This window comes from Bos javanicus, chromosome 26 (genome assembly GCF_032452875.1).
Source record: "Bos javanicus breed banteng chromosome 26, ARS-OSU_banteng_1.0, whole genome shotgun sequence".
Lineage (NCBI taxonomy): Eukaryota > Metazoa > Chordata > Mammalia > Artiodactyla > Bovidae > Bos > Bos javanicus.
Window position 1 is genome coordinate 16,563,576 of NC_083893.1, and position 20,206 is coordinate 16,583,781.

Genomic DNA, 20,206 nt, shown 5'->3' on the forward strand with positions numbered 1-20,206 from the left:
CTAAGTGGTAACAAACAATAGCACAAAGAGAAGTGGTAATCAATTTAGATAGAAAATTATTTCTTATTTAAAGAGAACGTTGACCTTACCTCAATCCAGGGGGTGCTTACAATTTTTGCGTTTTCATCAAAATACTTTGCCAAGGTCAGAAAATTTTCATCACTGTATTCAAAACGATTCCGGAATACAATGGAGCAGATCACATTGCAGGGAGCATAGCTCAGAAGGAAAGTAGGATCACATGGAGATCCTAAAAAACAATATATAAAAGTTGGGATATAATTTTCAAATAAATCTTAAGTTTACTTTTTAAAATAATGGAGAAAGGTTGATTTCTAAGATTTTTTTATTATAAGAAGAACCTAGACCTGCCATCATCACTATAAATTCAACATGCCTAGAGAGTTGGACCATAAAGAAGGCTGAGTGCTGAAGAATTGATGTTTTCGAACTGAGGTGCTGGAGAAGACTCTTGAAAGTCCCTTGGAGAGCAAGATCAAACCAGTCAATCCTGAAGGAAATCAGTCCTGACTATTCATTGGTGCTAAAGCTGAAGCTCCATTACTTTGGTCATCTGATCTGAAGAGCTGACTCATTGGAAAAGACTGTGATGTTGGGAAAGACTGCGGGCAAGATAAGATGGGGCTGACATCAGTTTGAGCAAACTCTGGGAGATAGTGAAGGACAGGGAAGCCTGGCATGCCATAGTCCACGGGGTTGCAAAGAGTCGGACATGACTCAGTGAATGAACAACAACAACAACAAAATAAATTTGCATTTCCCTAAGCAAAATTATCTAATCCAGTGTAATTTATTTATTAAATTTCTCCCAATTATTCTCCCATTTATATCATTCTCCAATTAAAGCCACAAGGTAATACACAAGGAGGAGATCATTTTGAAATGTTTTTAAAACTATAAAATTTAGCTCTTGCTATTGACATTCTTCAAAATACCCAGAAGAAATTGACCAATATAACAAGAAGGTAAGGAGACTGGGGAGAATTGAAATCATATTTTGCAAAATGCATTGCAAAAGGTTGAGTGTGTGTTTCTCTCAGAAGAAAATAATGAGAGGGATTGAAGACTAGAGATCTCTTCAGGAAAATTAGAGATAAAAAGGGAACATTTCATGCAAAGATGGTCACAATAAAGGACAGAAATGGTACAGACCTAACAAAAGCAGAAGATATAAAGAAGAGGTGGCAAGAATACACAGAAGAACTATACAAAAGGATCTTAAAAACCCAGATAACCACGATGGTGTAGTCACCCACCTAGAGCCAGACATCCTGGATGTGAAGTCAAGTGGGTCTTAAGAAACATCACTACAAAGAAAGCTAGTGGAAGTGATGGAATTTCAGTTGAGCAATTTCAAATCCTAAAAGATGATGCTGTGAAAGTGCTATACTCAATATGCCAGCAAGTTTGGAAAACTCAACAGTGGCCACAGGACAGGAAAAAGTCAGTTTTCATTCCAATCCCAAAGAAAGGCAATGCCAAAGAATGTTCAAACTACCACACAGTTACACTCATCTAACACGCTGCAAAGTAATGCTCAAAATTCTCCAAGACAGTCTTCAACAGCATGTGAACCACAAACTTCCAGATGTTCAAGCTGGTTTTAGAAAAGGCAGAGCAACCAGAGGTCAAATTGCCAACATCCATTGGATCATAGAAAAAGTAAGAGAGTTCCGGGAAAATATTAACTTCTGCTTTATTGACTACACCAAAGCCTTTTACTGTGTGGATCACAAAAAAACTGTGGAAAATTCTGAAACAGATGGGAATACCAGACCCCACCTGACCTGCCTCCTGAGAAATCTGTAGGCAGGTCAAGAAGCAACAGTTAGAACTACACATAGAATACAGACTGGTTCCAAATTGGAAAAAGAGTACATCAAGGCTGTATATTGTCACCCTGCTTATTTAATTTATGTGCAGATTATATCATGCAAAACGCCAGGCTGGATGAAGCTCAAGCTGGAATCAAGATCACCAGGAGAAATATTAAAAACCTCAGATATACAGATGACACCATCCTTATGGCAGAAAGTGAAGAAGATCTAAAGAGCCTCTTGATGAAAGTGAAAGAAGAGAGTAAAAATGTTGGCTTAAAACTCAACATTCAGAAAATTAAGATCATGGCATCTGGTCCCATGATTTGGACTTCAAATCCAAATTTGGTCTTCATGGCAAATAGATAGGGAAACAATGGAAACAGTAACAAACTTTATTTTCTTGGGCTCTAAAATCAATGCAGATGGTGACTGCAGCCATGAAATTAAAAGACACTTGCTCCTTGGAAGAAAAGTATGACCAACCTAAAGAACATATTAAAAAGCAGAGACATAACTTTGCCAACAGAGGTCCATCTAGTCAAAGCTATGGTTTTTCCAGTAGTCATGTATGGATGTGAGAGTTGGACTATAAAGAAAGCTGAGTGCTGAAGAACTGATGCTTTTGAACTGTGATGTAGAAGACTCTTGAGAGTCCCTTGAACAGCAAGGAGATCCAACCAGTCCATCCTAAAGGAAATCAGTCCTGAGTATTCATTGGAAGGACCTATTATGAAGCTGAAACTTCATTACTTTGGTCACCTGATGGGAAGAGCTGAGTTGTTTGAAAAGACCCTGATCATGGGAAAGATTGAAGGCAGGAGAAGAAGGGGACAACAGAGGATGAGATGGTTTGATGGCATCACCAACTTGATGGACATGAGTTTGAGCAAGCTCTGGGAGTTGGTGAAGGACAGGGAAGCCTGATGTGCTGCAGTCCATGGTGTTGCAAAGAGTCGGATATGACTGAGCAACTGAACTGAATTGAAATATAAGCAGGTTAACAATATAAAATAAAGAATATTACACCATTTTTTGTTTTTTGACTCCTGACAACTTTTAAGCCTTACTTTTTCTTCTTCTGCTCACACCTGGAATAATTGATGTGATTGCTTCTTTGACACAAGCAGTAAGTTTAAACCACACAAACCCTGGTGTATACATTGGAACTCCACCCTCTAACCACCGTAAAAATTTCAAGCCGGTATCCTTTTCCATAAAGAGCAATATTGCATAGGAACCTGGAATGTCAGGTCCATGAATCAAGGCAAATTGGAAGTGGTCTAGTAAGACATGGCAAGAGTGAATGTCGACATTCTAGGAATCAGCGAACTCAAATGGACTGGAATGGGTGAATTTAACTAAGATGACCATTATATCTACAACTGTGGGCAGGAATCCCTCAGAAGAAATGGAGTGGCCATCATGGTCAATAAGAGAGTCTGAAATGCAGTACTTGGATGCAATCTCAAAAACGACAGAATGATCTCTGTTCGTTTCCAAGGCAAACCATTCAATATCACAGTAATCCAAGTCTATGCCCCAACCAGTAACGCTGAAGAAGCTGAAGTTGAACGGTTCTATGAAGACCTACAAGACCTTTTAGAACTAACACCTAAAAAGATGTCCTTTTCATTATAGGGGACTGGAATGCAAAAGTAGGAAGTCAAGAAACACCTGGAGTAACACGCAAATTTGGCCTTGGAATATGGAATGAAGCAGGGCAAAGACTAATAGAGTTTTGCCAAGAAAATGCACTGGTCATAACAAACACCCTCTTCCAACAACACAAGAGAAGACTCTACACCTGGACATCACCAGATGGTCAACACCAAAATCAGATTGATTATATTCTTTGCAGCCAAAGATGGAGAAGCTCTATACAGTCAGCAAAAACAAGACCAGGAGCTGACTGTGGCTCCAATCATGAACTCCTTATTGCCAAATTCAGACTTAAATTGAAGAAAGTAGGGAAAACCACTAGACCATTCAGGTATGATCTAAATCAAATCCCTTATGATTATACAGTGGAAGTGAGAAATAGATTTAAGGGCCTAGATCTGATAGATAGAGTGCCTGATGAACTATGGAATGAGGTTCGTGACATTGTATAGGAGACAGGGATCAAGACTATCCCCATGGAAAAGAAATGCAAAAAAGCAAAATGGCTGTGTGGGGAGGCCTTACAAATAGCTGTGAAAAGAAGAGAAGTGAAAAGCAAAGGAGAAAAGGAAAGATATAAGCATCTGAATGCAGACTTCCAAAGAATAACAAGAAGAGATAAGAAAGCCTTCTTCAATGATCAATGCAAAGAAATAGAGGAAAAGAACAGAATGGGAAAGGCTAGAGATCTCTTCAAGAAAATTAGAGATACCAAGGGAACATTTCATGCAAAGATGGGCTCGATAAAGGACAGAAATGGTATGGACCTAACAGAAGCAGAAGATATTAAGAAGAGGTGGCAAGAATACACAGAAGAACTATACAAAAAAGATCTTCACGACCCAGATAATCACGATGGTGTGATCAATGACCTAAAGAGTGAAAAAGTTGGCTTAAAGCTCAACATCCAGAAAACGAAGATCATGGCATCCGGTCCCATCACTTCATGGGAAATAGATGGGGAAGCAGTGGAAACAGTGTCAGACTTTATTTTGGGGGGCTCCAAAATCACTGCAGATGGTGTTTGCAGCCATGAAATTAAAAGACGCTTACTTCTTGGAAGAAAAGTTATGACCAACCTAGATAGCGTATTCAAAAGCAGAGACATTACTTTGCCAACAAAAGTTCATCTAGTCAAGGCTATGGTTTTTCCTGTGGTCATGTATGGATGTGAGAGTTGGACTGTGAAGAAGGCTGAGCACTGAAGAATTGATGCTTTTGAGCTGTGGTGTTGGAGAAGACTCTTGAGAGTCCCTTGGACTACAAGGAGATCCAACCAGTCCATTCTGAAGGAGATCAGCCCTGGGATTTCTTTGGAAGGAATGATGCTAAAGCTGAAACTCCAGTACTTTGGCCACCTCATGTGAAGAGTTGACTCATTGGAAAAGACTCTGATGCTGGGAGGGATTGGGGGCAGGAGGAGAAGGGGACGACAGAGGATGAGATGGCCGGATGGCATCACTGACTCAATGGACGTGAGTCTGGGTGAACTCCAGGAGTTGGTGATGGACAGGGAGGCTTGGCGTGCTGCGATTTATGGGGTTGCAAAGAGTCGGACACAACTGAGCAACTGAACTGAACTGAATCCTTTTCCGGCTTTCTCCAGGCAATTTTGGGTTGGTTTTCTAGCCACTGTGTCCTACACAGAAAGCCTTATTATGTGAGTAATATAACTTTTCATATCCTATTGAGATGTGTGTATCTACCAATATCAACAATCAATATTGAGATGTTGGTAGTGTGAACCACTACCAACCTCAACAGTTATACTAAATTTTCAGTGGGAAATCCATCCTGCCTCTGCCTGGTGACTACTACCACAACACTTTACTTCAGAATTAAAAAACTTAGTAGGGATCAAAAAGTAGAAATTACAAGAAAAAAGATTCTGCTCAACATGTGAAATAAACTTATAACAGTTAGTTAACCAGTGACAAACTGGACTACCCCAAGATGATGAGGTCTCCATAGTTAGGTGGAATCAAGCAGAGTCTGGGTGATCATAGGCAAGGAAGCTGAGAGAAGGTCATATTCACTATGGGAAAATTGAACCAGTTAATAATAAGCTGTTTAAAAGATACTTGCTCCTTGAAAGAAAAGTTATGACAAACCTAGATAATATATTAAAAAGTAGAGATATCAGTTTGCTGCAAAGATCTATCTAGTCAAAACTATGGGTTTTCCATAGTCATGAATGAATGTGAGAGTTGGATCATAAAGAAAGCTGAGTGCCAAAAAATTGATACTTTCCAATTGTGGTCCTGGAAAAGACTCTTGAGAGTCCCTCAGATAGCAAGGAGATCAAACAAGTCAATACGAAAGGAAATCAACCCTGAATATTCAATGGAAAGACTGACACTGAAGCTGAAGCTCCAGTACTTTGGCCACTTCATGGTAATAGCCAAATCATTGGAAAAGACTCTGATGCTGGGAAAGATTCAGGGCAGGACAACAAGGGGGTGACAGAGGATGGGATGGTTGGAAGGCATCACCAACTTAATGTACATGAGTTTAAGCAAACTCTTAGGGCTATTGAAAAACAGGGAAGCCTGGTGTGCTGTGGTCCATGGAGTCACAAAGAGTCAGGTATGACTTAGTGACTGAAAAACAACAGCAACTTGCTAAAACCCAATATTTACTGATTTATTAATTGCATTTCCAAAATTTTACTCTAGAAAGTAATTGGGGATGTTCAATGATTAGTATAGATTGCATTGTTTAATATTATTAACAACAAAAAACTGAAATCAATCTATGTTGCCTAAAATAAACTATGGAACATCCAAAATAATGAACTACTATTCTATTTTGTTAATAATATTCGTGATAAACATTTTAAAATTAAGCATGTGAAAATATTTATTTAATATGCTAAGTTTGAACAAAAGGGTAGAGAATAATCTATGCAGGATGAGCCTTGTTTTCTTCTTCTGCCAGATCTTCCACCCATTCCTAGATAATATGCACCAAAAGTCCAAATGATGTTCATTGACACTCTACTGCCATCTTGAGAAACTTACTCAAAAGAAGAAACCCAAATCATGGAAATATTTGTAATAATTGCATTATTTATATGAGTAACACAAAAAAATGAGGGAGAAAACCCATCTGGACCATAATATAACATTAGTAAAAAAAAAAAAACATGATGGTGAGTCATTGTTTAGAATATAGTGTTATTAAGTTCATGTTCTTCAAAAATTAAGCACTATGGTTTACAAAAGCACATATGTGTTAAGATCCTTATCTTTCTCCTTCCCTGTCAAGTCTCCTACTCACCCCTTTCTCTCTTATCCCCTCTTCCTGTCCTGCATGGGCATCCACACACGTGTACACTGAGCAGATGTGTGCTGCTGAAGCTCCCTCCCTTCACACCCACAGAGGAGCTGTAATACAGGCCTACTCAGAGAAGGATTTGGTGCAAAGTCCACACCTGAACCACTAATTTTGGTTCAGTTTTAATAAAATATCACTGATAGACAGGACTGTACAAGTTTAAGGTGCTGTAGCATAATGACATGACATGTATATGTTGCAAAATATTTGCAATGCTTCTCAAGAAGTTGCAAAAAGTTCTCAAGAACCTGAGAACTTAGTCTTTCAAGTTACTAGCAGATTACCACAATCCATGTTCTCCTCTTCTTCCTGTGCACACAGCTAACCACATTTTCCAGCTCCTCATACAGTAAGGTGTGGCCCTGTGACTCAGTTATAGCCCATGGGATATGAAAGAACTTTTGTGTGCCACTGCCATATCTCACCTATTAAAAACACTACTTGCTCTTTTCTTTCTTCTTTACTATCCCCACTACCATTCAAAGAGATGAACTCTGGGAGCCACAGGAAGGCAACCATGTGCTGAAAGCATCAAAGGCCCTGGAAACCAGGTGCTTGAAAAGGCCATTATACCAGCAACTTCCCCTCCTGCTACCGTCATGTGAGCAGGAAGTCAACTTCTGTTGTATTTGAGCCATTATCTCTCTGTAGTCTACTTGTAATAGCATTTGGTCTGCCCAAGCAGTTACTGCTAATTACATAAAGAAATACCCACCATTGGTTTTTTTTAATGCTTCCACCAAACATAAGGCTTCCTCTTGAATTCTGTGTTCAATAGTCCTCTTCCCCATCCCCATATTCCTCAAAACCATGAGGGAGAAACGCCGAGTTTGCTTCCATTTTTCTCCATTGCTGAAAACAATTCCTATATTGACCAAAAAATAGAGAAGAAAAATCCATTACTATGAATTACAGCTTAGTCTTTAAAACAGGAAGTGATAATGACACCTAACAGGGGTTAAATATAATGGTGGCAGCCTCAGGAATTCCCACTGAGCCCAATTTCACCTGCCTCCTCCTCTCTTAACCCAGTTTAGTGTTGTACTGTGAAGACTCTTGGTTTTACGTATTACTACACTCTTCCTCATCCATTAGCTCCTACAAAAATCAATTCAATTCTGTGAACCAAGTATTTTGTCTCCATTTTATTGATGAGGATGCGAAAGATCATAGAGGCAAATGCTTGCTCTATGATGACTCAGCTAACAATCCATGGAGTCCAAGTTATAGGTTAAGGTTTTATTTTTTTTTTAATTTTATTTTATTTTTAAACTTTACAATATTGTATTAGTTTTGCCAAATATCGAAATGAATCTGCCACAGGTATACCTGTGTTCCCCATCCTGAACCCTCCTCCCTCCTCCCTTCCCATACCCTCCCTCTGGGTCGTCCCAGTGCACCAGTCCAAAGCATCCAGTATCGTGCATCGAACCTGGACTGGCGACTCGTTTCATACATGATATTATACATGTTTCAAGGCCATTCTCCCAAATCTCCCCACCCTTCCCCTCTCCCGCAGAGTCCATAAGACTGATCTATACATCAGTGTCTCTTTTGCTGTCTCGTACACAGGGTTATTGTTACCATCTTTCTAAATTCCATATATATGCATTAGTATACTGTATTGGTGTTTTTCTTTCTGGCTTACTTCATTCTGTATAATAGGTTCCAGTTTCATCCATCTCATTAGAACTGATTCAAATGTATTCTTTTTAATGGCTGAGTAATACTCCATTGTGTATATGTACCACAGCTTTCTTTATCCATTCATCTGCTGATGGGCATCTAGGTTGCTTCCATGTCCTGGCTATTATAAACAGTGCTGCGATGAATATTGGGGTACACGTGTCTCTTTCAATTCTGGTTTCCTCAGTGTGTATGCCCAGCAGTGGGATTGCTAAATCGTAAGGCAGTTCTAGGTTTTAGAACCAGCTTGTGCATTGTGAGTGAATTGTAGAAGAAACAACAAAAGGAGTCAGTTCTCAAGAGAGGGAGAAACAGTACTTGTGCATTTAGAAGGAAGTTCAAGAAAATCCATTCTTCAAATAGGGGACACAGTCACAGCTCTTTTCATTTTAACATTTTTCCTTATTTGTTAAATCTCATCCATGAAATATGGTCTTAACACCAAGGAAGTTCAACATCAGACTTCCAGACTCAAGAAGAGATCAGGGGAAAAGACAATGCTCAAAAGGAACTTGTCCAAAAAGACATTAAAGAACAACATAGAGGAGGAAAGGATCCTATTCAGGCCTTGTTTCTTTTTGTAGGAACCCAGTGACTGGCCAGAGGACTGTCTGGTATTAGGCCCAGCTACAAAAACAGATGAAAGACAATTCAAGGACTCAATTTAAAAAGCTTTTCCTAATATCATCTCTAATTAATACTCCAATTGATACTTAACAATGTTTCTTAATGATCCTCTTTTCAGAGTTTTTTGTGCTTTATGCTTTGTATTCTGCTGAGTACAAATATTTCCTGTGTTGTTGTTTTTTTTTTTTTTTTAAGAATAGAAAATTAAAGGCAAGCTTGGAAATATTCCAAACCCTTATTGGTTCTGTGCATACTATGCATGTTTCCAAAAATGTTTCTTAGCATCCATGACTTTGGCCAGAAAGCAAAATGTTTGATTAATAGGACAATTTAGTCATTTCCCTCCCTTCTCTTTCTCTTTCATTATCTTCAGTTCAGTTCAGTCGCTCAGTCGTGTCTGACTCTTTGTGACCCCATGGAATGCAGCACCCCAGGCCTCCCTGTCCATCACCAACTTCTGGAGTTTAGTCAAACTCATGTCCGTTGAGTCGGTGATGCCATCCAACCATTTCATCCTCTGTCGTCCCCTTCTCCCCCTGCCCTCAATCTTTCCCGGCATCAGGGTCTTTTCCATTGAGTCAGTTCCTCTCATTAGGTGGCCAAAGTATTGGAGCTTCAGCTTCAGCATCAGTCCCTCCAATGAATACACAGGACTGATCTCCTTAAGGATGGACTGGTTGGATCTCCTTGCAGTCCAAGGGACTTTCAACAGTCTTCTCCAACACCACAGTTCAAAAGCATCAATTCTTTGGCATTCAGCTTTCTTTATAGTCCAACTCTCACATCCATACATGACTATTGGGAAAACTATAGCCTTGACTAGATGGACCTTTGTTAAGCAAAGCAATGTCTGTACTTTTTTTTTTTTTTTTTCCGAATGTGATTTTTTTTTTTTAGGTTTTTTTTTTTTTTAAAACTTTACAATATTGTATTGGTTTTGCCATATATCAACATGAATCCGACACAGGTATACACGTGTTTCCCATCCTGAACCCTCCTCCTTCCTCCCTCCCTGTACCATCCCTCTGAGTCATCCCAGTGCACCAGCCCCAAGCATCCAGTATCGTGCATCGAACCTGGACTGGTGATTCATTTCATATACGATATTATTCATGTTTCAATGCCATTCTCCCAAATCATCCCACCCTCTCCCTCTCCCACAGAGTCCACAAGACTGTTCTATACATCAGTGTCTCTTTTGCTGTCTCGTATACAGGGTTATTGTTACCATCTTTCTAAATTCTATATATATGCATTAGTATACTCTATTGGTGTTTTTCTTTCTGGCTTTTTAAAATGCTCATTATCTTACTCTACTTTTTAAATGTTCATTATCTTAACTGTCCATAATTTAAAATGAGCATCGCTTAATTGCAAATTAATGGAACATTAGTGATTAGATGGTTTGCTTTCACTGCATTTAAAGCTTTGTAGAGATACTGTGTCACGTTCATAATTTTAAACATGGATTGATGATCCTTCATGCTTCCCAGGTGACTCAGGGATAAAGAATCTGCCTGTCAATGCAGGAAACACAGGTCCAAGAATTCGATCCCTGGGTCAGGAAGATCCTCTGGACAAGGAAATGACAATCCACTCTAGTATTCTTTCCTGGAAAATCTCATGGAAGAGGAGCCTTGATGGCTACAGTCCATGGGGTAATGACAGAGTCGGACACAGCTTAGTGACTAAACAATAACAACGATTCTTTATAGAGAAATGTTGGAATTACGATGTCGTTGTAAACTTCTCCAAGTACCTATAATTTCTCAATTCTTTAGCCTTTTTGAATCTTTCCAACCTACAATTCCCACACTCCTCAAATAAAAACATACCTAATCCCTGGTTGATGTTGTCTGCTGCTGGTAAACTGCCTCTGGCAGAAAATTCCTCACTCTGATCAATTAGGACTTGCTTCACTGCTTCATATCCATGCAACACCACAGTGGGCTTCATGCCAAAATACAGAGTGAACACAGGACCATAATCTTCTGCTAGCTGGAAAAGGAACAGGAGATGTAAGAACAGTGAGCATTTCAAAACTGAAAAAATAGATAATGTGGGAAATACTTTTAATTTTCATAAGATACACTTCAATATTCATTCATCCATTATAAAAAACTTCAACTTCTAGAACCAGTAATTTAGTATGAAATCACATATTTCCAATGGTAATTACCATTATATGATTAGTAATACTGTTATTATTATCATCACCATCAATAGTAATCCCTTATTCAGCTGCTACTATGTGACAGAGGCTATAGTATGAATTCTATATTGTTCTGTTAAGCTTTTTTCTGCCAAATCTATAATTACACCAAAATTCCTCTTCTTTCTTATAGTTATAATAAATAATACATTTCTCCTTTGGTTTAAGGAAAGGTGCTTATCTCCCCCACATGCAAACTAAAAATCATTCCTCATTATCCATTCTCCACATATTTTTAGCACCAGAGAGCTCTAAGCTTTCATAATACATAAGGACATAGTCATAAACATTTTCCAGCTTCCCTGTGTAGTGATGTGAGTGAGGTCTTTCTATCATGGCAACTTATTCAATGTAAAACATGATATAGGACTTACAGTCTTTCAGCTTGTCCAATATTTCACTCCTTCTGCTACCTTACAATTTATTCTCCATACAGCAACCAGACTGATTTTTTCACAAAGCAAATGTTGAGATACATCACACTGATTTGATGCTAAAGACCAATGTTCTGACTCCTGTTTACATCTCCAAACTTATCTCAGAACATGTTTTTACTTACTCTTGGAGCTATAACCAGACTAGTCTTATGTCAGGGACTCCAAACATAATTAATCTCCAAATTAAAAAAGAATGGAACAAACAAGCACTTTACCAGGTTACAGTCTTATTTTCCTTATTTCATGGCTGCAGTCACCATCTGCAGTGATTTTGGAGCCCCCCCCCCAAATAAAGTCTGACACTATTTCCACTGTTTCCCCATCTATTTCCCATGAAGTGATGGGACCGCATGCCATGATCATAGTTTTCTGAATGTTGAGGTTTAAGTCAACGTTTTCACTCTCCACTTTCACTTTCATCAAGAGGCTCTTTAGCTCTTCTTCACTTTCTGCCATAAGGGTGGTGTCATCTGCATATCTGATGTTATTGGTATTTCTCCAAGCAATCTTGATTCCAGCTTGTGCTTAATCCAGCCCAGCGTTTCTCATGATGTACTCTGCATATAAGTTAAATAAGCAGGGTGACAATATACAGCCTTGATATACTCCTTTTCCTATTTGAAACCAGTCTGTTGTTCCATGTCCAGTTCTAACTGTTGCTTCCTGACCTGCATTTAGGTTTCTCAAGAGGCAAGTCAGGTGGTCTGGTATTCCCATCCCTTTCAGAATTTTCCACAGTTTCTTGTGATCCACACAGTCAAAGGCTTTGGCATAGTCAATAAAGCAGAAATAGATGTTTTTCTGGAACTCTCTTGTTTTTTGATGATCCAGCAGATGTTGGCAATTTGATCCCTGGTTCCTCTGCCTTTTCTAAAACCAGCTTGAACATCTGGAAGTTCATGGTTCACGTATTGCTGAAGCCTAGCTTGGAGAATTTTGAGCATTACTTTACCAGCATGTGAGATGAGTGCAATTGTGCGGTAGTTTGAGCATTCTTTGGCATTGCCTTTCTTTGGGATTGGAATGAAAACTGACCTTTTCCAGTCCTGAGGCCACTGCTGAGTTTTCCAAATTTGCTGGCATATTGAGCACAGCACTTTCACAGCCTCATCTTTTAAGATTTGAAATATCTCAACTGGAATTCCATCACCTCCACTAGCTTTGTTTGTAGTGATGCTTTCTAAGGCCCACTTGACTTCACATTCCAGGATGTCTGGCTCTAGGTGAGTGATCACACCATCGTGATTATCAGGGTCTTGAAGATCTTTTTTGTACAGTTCTGTGTATTCTTGCCACCTCTTCTTAATATCTTCTGCTTCTGTTAGGTCCATACCATTTCTGTCCTTTATCGAGCCCATCTTCGCATGAAATGTTCCCTTGGTATCTCTAATTTTCTTGAAGAGATCTCTAGTCTTTTCCATTCTGTTTTTCTCTATTTCTTTGCATTGATCTCTGAGGAAGGCTTTCTTATCTCTTCTTGCTATTCTTTAGAACTCTACATTCAGATGCTTATATCTTTCCTTTTCTTCTTTGCTTTTCACTTCTCTTCTTTTCACAGCTATTTGTAAGGCCTCCCCAGACAGCCATTTTGCCTTTTTGCATTTCTTTTTCTTGGGGATGGTCTTGATATCAGCTCTAATTTCACTTCCTCAGAGAAACTTCTGCTAACTACCCCTCTTACCCCTAATTCTTCAAGTTACACTGCCTGTTTCGACTGTGTTTCTATTACTTGTTTTGTATCCATATGTTTACTTGCATGATTGTTTCATAAATACAAGCCTGGTGTTGGGTGGTAAAGAATCTGCCTGCAAGGCAGGAGATGTGGTTTCGATCCCTGGGTTGGGGAGATCCCCTGGAGAAGGAAATGGCAACCCACTCCAGTATTCTTGCCAGGGAAAACCCATGAAGATGAGCCTGGGGGCCTACAGTCCATGGGGTTGCAAAAGAGTCAGACATAACTTGGCAACTAAACCACAACACCACATTGTATGTTTTGACCTGGGTTCAGTCCCTGGGTTGGGAAGATCCCCTGGAAAAGTACATGGCAATGCACTCCAGTATTCTTACCTGGAGAATACCCATGGACAGAGGAGCCTGGTAGGCTGCAGTCCATGGGGTCACAAAGAGTTGGACACAGCTGGGCAACTAAGTGCAGCATGATGCATCCATACATTTATGTGCATGATTGTTCCATAAATACACACCTATCATCTAGATGGTAAATTCCATAACATTAGGGTTGTTTTTTTTTTTCATTCATCTTTGAAAATCCCAAAATCTAACATACTTATTATTGAAATTAAAAATGTGAAGTTGCTCAGTCATGTCAGGCTCTTTGCAACCCCATGAAGTGTAGCCTGCCAGGCTCCATCCATGGGATTTTCCAGGCAAGAATACTGGAGTGGGTTTCCATTTCCTTCTCCAGGGGATCTTCCCAACCCAGGGATCGAACCCAAGTCTCCTACACTGCAGGCAGACTCTTTACCATCTGAGCCACCAGGGAAGCCCTGATAAAATTAGGCATTTAGTAACTTGTTGAACATATAATATACTCAAATAACCTGTGCAAAATAATTCTTATTTACATTTTAAAGACATGGAAATTAAAATCAATAGATATTTTTAAAACTTAACCAGAAAAAAAAAGAAAAAACTTAACCAAGGCTGTGATTTAACAACTGCATATTCTGGAGTGCTAACACAATCTTCAAAACCAGATCCAAACACAAAGAAAGGAGTTTCATTGGGCAGTACTCTGACAACTAATTGTCTCAGAGAAGCCTGATTTCCGATAATTCCTTCAAGATTTAGAGTTATTGCTCTATTAAATAGCTAAGAGTAGAAGCATTATTCATTCATTTGTTGAGATAATAGAAACTGAATTTTCCTAAATTCGGTTTTACTTATTTCCTTGATTTCAGTCTACTTTTTGGAAAATTTTAGTTTTGTCACTCTGTAAATGAGTAGATTTTTTACTTAAAGAAATTTTCATTGCCATTAAAATTACCAAAGGATAATTACTATAAAGGGAACCTATGTCACAATATTCAGCAGTGGCCACAGGACAGGAAAAGGTCAGCTTTCTTTCCAATCCCAAAAACAGGCAATGCCAAAGAATGCTCAAACTACCGCACAGTTGCATTCATCTCATATGCTAGTAAAGAAATGCTCAAAATTCTCCAAGCTAGGTTTCAGCAATACGTGAACCACGAACTTCCAGATGTTCAAGCTGGTTTTAGAAAAGGCAGAGGAACCAGAGATCAAATTGGAACATCTGCTGGATCATCGAAAAAGCAAGAGGGTTCCAGAAAAACATCTATTTCTGCTTTATTGACTAAGCTAAAGCCTTTGACTGTGTGGATCACAAGAATCTGTGGAAAATTCTGAAAGGGATGGGAATACCAGACCCCACCTGATCCGCCTCTTGAGAAACCTGTATGCAGGTCAGGAAGTAACAGTTAGAACTGGACATGGAACAACAGACTGGTTCCAAATAGGAAAAGGAGTATATCAAGGCTGTATATTGTCACCCTGCTTATTTAACTTATATGCAGAGTACATCATGAGAAATGCTGGGCTGGAGGAAGCCCAAGCTGGAATCAAGATTGCCATGAGAAATATCAATAACCTCAGATATGCAGATGACACCACCCTTATGACAGAAAGTGAAGAAGAACTAAAGAGCCTCTTGAAGAAAGTGAAAGAAGAGAGTGAAAAAGTTGACTTAAACCTCAACATTCAGAAAACTAAGATCATGGCATGCGGTCCCATCACTTCATGGGAAATAGATGGGGAAACAGTGGAAACAGTGTCAGACTTTATTTTGGGGGGCTCCAAAATCACTGCAGATGGTGTTTGCAGCCATGAAATAAAAAGAAGCTTACTTCTTGGAAGGAAAGTTATGACCAACCTAGATAGCGTATTAAAAAGCAGAAACATTACTTTGCCAACAATGGTCCATCTAGTCAAGGATATGGTTTTTCCAGTAGTCATGTATGGATGTGAGAGTTGGACTACAACGAAAGCTGAGCACCGAAAAATTGATGCTTTTGAACTGTGGTGTTGGAGAAGACTCTTGAGAGTCCCTTGGACTGCAAGGAGATCTAACCAGTCCATCCTAAAGGAAATCAGTCCTGAGTGTTCATTGGTAGGACTGATATTGAAGCTGAAACTCCAATACTTTGGCCACCTGATGGGAAGAGCTGACTCATTTGAAAAGACCCCGATGCTGGGAAAGATTGAAGGCAGGAGGAGAAGGGGACGACAGAGGATGAGATGGTTGGATGGCATGACGGACTCAATGGATATGAGTTTGGATAATGGACAGGGAGTTGGTGATGGACAGGGAGGCCTGGCGTGCTGCAGTTCATGGGATCGCAGAGAGTCAGAGATGACTGAGTGACTGAACTGAACTGAACTGAACTGGATATAGGGTTATTGTTATCATCTTTCTAAATTCCACTATATGCATTAGTATACTGTATTGGTGTTTTTCTTTCTGGCTTACTTCACTCCGTATAATAGGCTCCAGTTTCATCCACCTCATTAGAACTGATTCAAACATGTTCTTTTGATGGCTGAATAATATTCCATTGTGTATACGTACCCTGCTTTCTTATCCATTAGTCTGTTGATGGACATCTAGGTTGCTTCCATGTCCTGGCTACTATAAACAGTGCTGCAATGAATATTGGGGTACACGTGTCTCTTTCAATTCTGGTTTCCTCAGTGTGTATTCCCAGTAGTGGGACTGTTGGGTCATATGGCAGTTCTATTTCCAGTTTTTTAGGAATCTCCACACTGTTCTCCATAGTGGCTGTACTAGTTTGCATTTCCACCAACAGTGTAAGAAAAGGTTCCCTCTTCTCCACACCCTCTCCAGCATTTATTGCTTGTAGACTTTTGGATAGCAGCCATTCTGACTGGCATGAAATGGTACCTCATTGTGGTTTTGATTTGCATTTCTTTGATAATGAGTGATGTTCAGCACCTGTTCATGTGTTTGTTAACCATCTGTATGTTTTCTTCGGAAAAATGTCTGTTTGGTTCTTTGGCCCATTTTTTTGATTGGGTCGTTTATTTTTCTGGAATTGAGCTGCAGGAGTTGCTTGTATATTTTTTAGATTAATTCTTTGTCAGTTGCCTCGTTTGCTATTATTTTCTCCCATTCTGAAGGCTGTCTTTTCACCTTGCTTATAGTTTCCTTCATTGTGCAAAAGCATTTAAGTTTAATTAGGTCCCATTTGTTTATTCCTGTTTTTATTTCCAATATTCTGGGAGGCGAGTCATAGAGGATCCTTCTGTGGTTTATGTCAGAGAGTGTTTTGCCTATGTTTTCCTCTAGGAGTTTTATAGTTTCTGGTCTTACATTTAGATCTTTAATCCATTTTGAGTTTATTTTTGTGTAAGGTGTTAGAAAATGTTCTAGTTTCATTCTTTTACAAGTGGTTGACCAGTTTTCCAGGCACCACATGTTAAAGAGATTGTCTTTTCTCCATTGTATATTTTTGCCCCCTTTGTCGAAGTTAAGGTGTCCATAGGTGCGTGGATTTATCTCTGGGCTTTCTATTTTATTCCATTGATCTATATTTCTGTCTTTGTGCCAGTACCATACTGTCTTGATGACTGTGGCTTTGTAGTAGAGCCTGAAGTCAGGCAGGTTGATTCCTCCAGTTCCATTCTTCTTTCTCAAGATTGCTTTGGCTATTTGAGGCTTTTTGTACTTCCATACAAATTGTGAAATTATTTGTTCTAGCTCTGTGAAAAATACCATTGGTAGCTTGATAGGGATTCCATTGAATCTATAGATTGCTTTGGGTAGTATACTCATTTTCACTATATTGATTCTTCCGATCCATGAACATGGTATATTTCTGCATCTGTCTGTGTCCTCTATGACTTCTTTCATCAGTGTTTTATAGTTTTTTGTATATGTCTTTTGTTTCTCTAGGTAGATTTATTCCTAAGTATTTTATTCTTTTCTTTGCAATGGTGAGTGGAATTGTTTCCTTAATTTCTCTTCCTGTTTCCTCATTGTTAGTGTATAGGAGACTGACGCGCTGCCCACTGCGCTAAGGAGGCAGATTGTTAGTGTATAGGGATGCAAGAGATTTCTGCATGTTAATTTTATATCCTGCAACTTTACTATGTTCATTGATTAGCTCTAGTAACTTACTGGAGGAGTCTTCAGGGTTTTCTATGTAGAGGATCATGTCATCTGCAAACAGTGAGAGTTTTACTTCTTTTCCCATCTGGATTTCTTTATTTTTCCTTTCTGACTGCTGTGGCCAAAACGTCCAAAACTATGTTGAGTAGTAGTGGTGAAAGTGAGCACCCTTGTCTTGTTCCTGACTTTAGGGGAAATGCTTTCAATTTTTCACCACTGATGATAATGTTTGCTGTGGGTTTGTCATATATAGCTTTTATTGTGTTGAGGTATGTTCCTTCTATTCCTGCTTTCTGCAGGGTTTTTATCATAAATGGATGTTGAATTTTGTCAAAGGCTTTCTCTGCATCTTCTGAGATAATCATAAGGTTTTTATCTTTCAATTTGTTAATGTGGTGTATTACACTGATTGATTTGTGGATATTAAAGAATCCTTGCATCCCTGGGATAAAGCCAACTTGGTCATGATGTATGATCTTTTTAATATGTTGTTGGATTCTGTTTGCAAGAATTTTGTTAAGGATTTTTGTATTCATCAGTGATATTGGCCTGTAGTTTTCTTTTTTTGTGTGGCATATTTGTCTGGTTTTGGTATTAGGGTGATGGTGGCCTCATAGAATGAGTTTGGAAGTTTACCTTTCTCTGCAAGTTTCTGGAAGAGGTTGAGTAGGATAGGTGTTAGCTCTTCTGTAAATTATTGGTAGAATTCAGCTGTAAAACTATCTCAACCTGGGCTTTTGTGTGCTGGAAGATTTATGATTACAGTTTCAATTTCCATGCTTCTGATGGGTCTGTTAAGATTTTCTATTTCTTCCTGGTTCAGTTTTGGAAAGTTATACTTTTCTAAGAATTGGTCCATTTCTCCAAGTTGTCCATTTTATTGGCATATAATTGCTGATAGTAGTCTGTTATGATCCTTTGTATTTCTGTGTTGTCTGTTGTGATCTCTCCATTTTCATTTCTAATTTTGTTGATTGGATTCTTCTCCCTTTGTTTTTTGATAAGTCTGGCTAATGGTTTGTCAATTTTATTTATCTTCTCAAAAAAACAGCTTTGGGGTTTGCTATGGTCTCCTTTGTTTCTTTTGCATTTATTTCTGCCCTAATTTTTAAGATTTCTTTCCTTCTACTAACCCTGGAGTTCATTTCTTCCTTTTCAAGCTGCTTTAGGTGTAGAGTTAGGTTAGTTATTTGCCTTTTTTCTTGTTTCTTGAGGTAAGCTTGTATTGCTATGAACCTTCCCCTTAGCTCTGCTTTTACAGTGTCCCACAGGTTTGGGGTTGCTGTGCTTTCATTTTCACTCATTTCTATTCACATTTTTATTTCTTTTTTGATCTCTTCTGTGATTTGTTGGTTATTCAGCCGCGTGTTGTTCAGCTTCCATATGTTAGAATTTTTAATAGTTTTTCTCCTGTAATTGACATCTAATCTTACCACATTGTGGTCAGAAAAGATGCTTGGGATGATTTCATTTTTTTGAAATTACTAAGGCTATATTTATGGCCCAGGATGTGATCTATCCTGGAGAAGGTTCCATGTGCACTTGAGAAAAAGGTGAAATTCATTGTTTTGGGGTAAAATGTCCTATAGATATCAATTAGGTCTAGCTGGTCTATTGTATCATTTAAAGTTTGTGTTTCCTAGTTAATTTTCTGTTTAGTTGATCTATCCATAGGTGTGAGTGGGGTATTAAAGTCTCCCACTATTATTGTGATATTGTTAATTTCCCCTTTCATACTTGCTAGCATTTGTCTTACATATTGTGGTGCTCACTTGTTGGCTGCATATATATTTATAATTGTTATATCTTCTTGTATTGATCCTTTGATCATTATGTAGTGTCCTTCTTTGTCTCTTTTCACAGCCTTTGTTTTAAAGCCTATTTTATCTGATATGAGTACTGCTACTCCTGCTTTCTTTTGGTCTCTATTTGCATGGAATATCTTTTTCCAGCCCTCCACTTTCAGTCTGTATGGGTCCCTTATTTTGAGGTGGGTCTCTTGTAGACAACATATATAGGGGTCTTGTTGTTGTATCCATTCAGCCAGTATTTGTCTTTTGGTTGGGGCATTCAACCCATTTATGTTTAAGGTAATTATTGATAAGTATGATCCCATTGCTATTACTTTGTTGTTGTGGGTTTGAGTTTATACATCCTTTCTGTGTTTCCTGTCTAGAGAAGATCCTTTAGCATTTGTTGGAGAGCTGGTTTGGTAGTGCTGAATTCTCTTAGCTTTTGCTTG

At 38.8% G+C, this 20,206-nt stretch overlaps 1 protein-coding gene across 3 annotated transcripts in view; it reads right to left on the reverse strand.

The window, feature by feature from the left end:
• LOC133239204 (cytochrome P450 2C31-like) overlaps nt 1-20,206 on the reverse strand; it is an 84,789-nt gene that overhangs the window by 32,494 nt on the left and 32,089 nt on the right. For all 3 annotated transcript variants that reach the window (XM_061402868.1, XM_061402870.1, XM_061402871.1), the window contains 3 exons: nt 10,985-11,147; nt 7,552-7,701; nt 90-250 (listed from right to left, as the gene is read on the reverse strand). In XM_061402868.1, the coding sequence (XP_061258852.1) occupies nt 90-250; nt 7,552-7,701; nt 10,985-11,147 (474 nt within the window). The remainder of the gene's footprint in view (nt 1-89; nt 251-7,551; nt 7,702-10,984; nt 11,148-20,206) is intronic.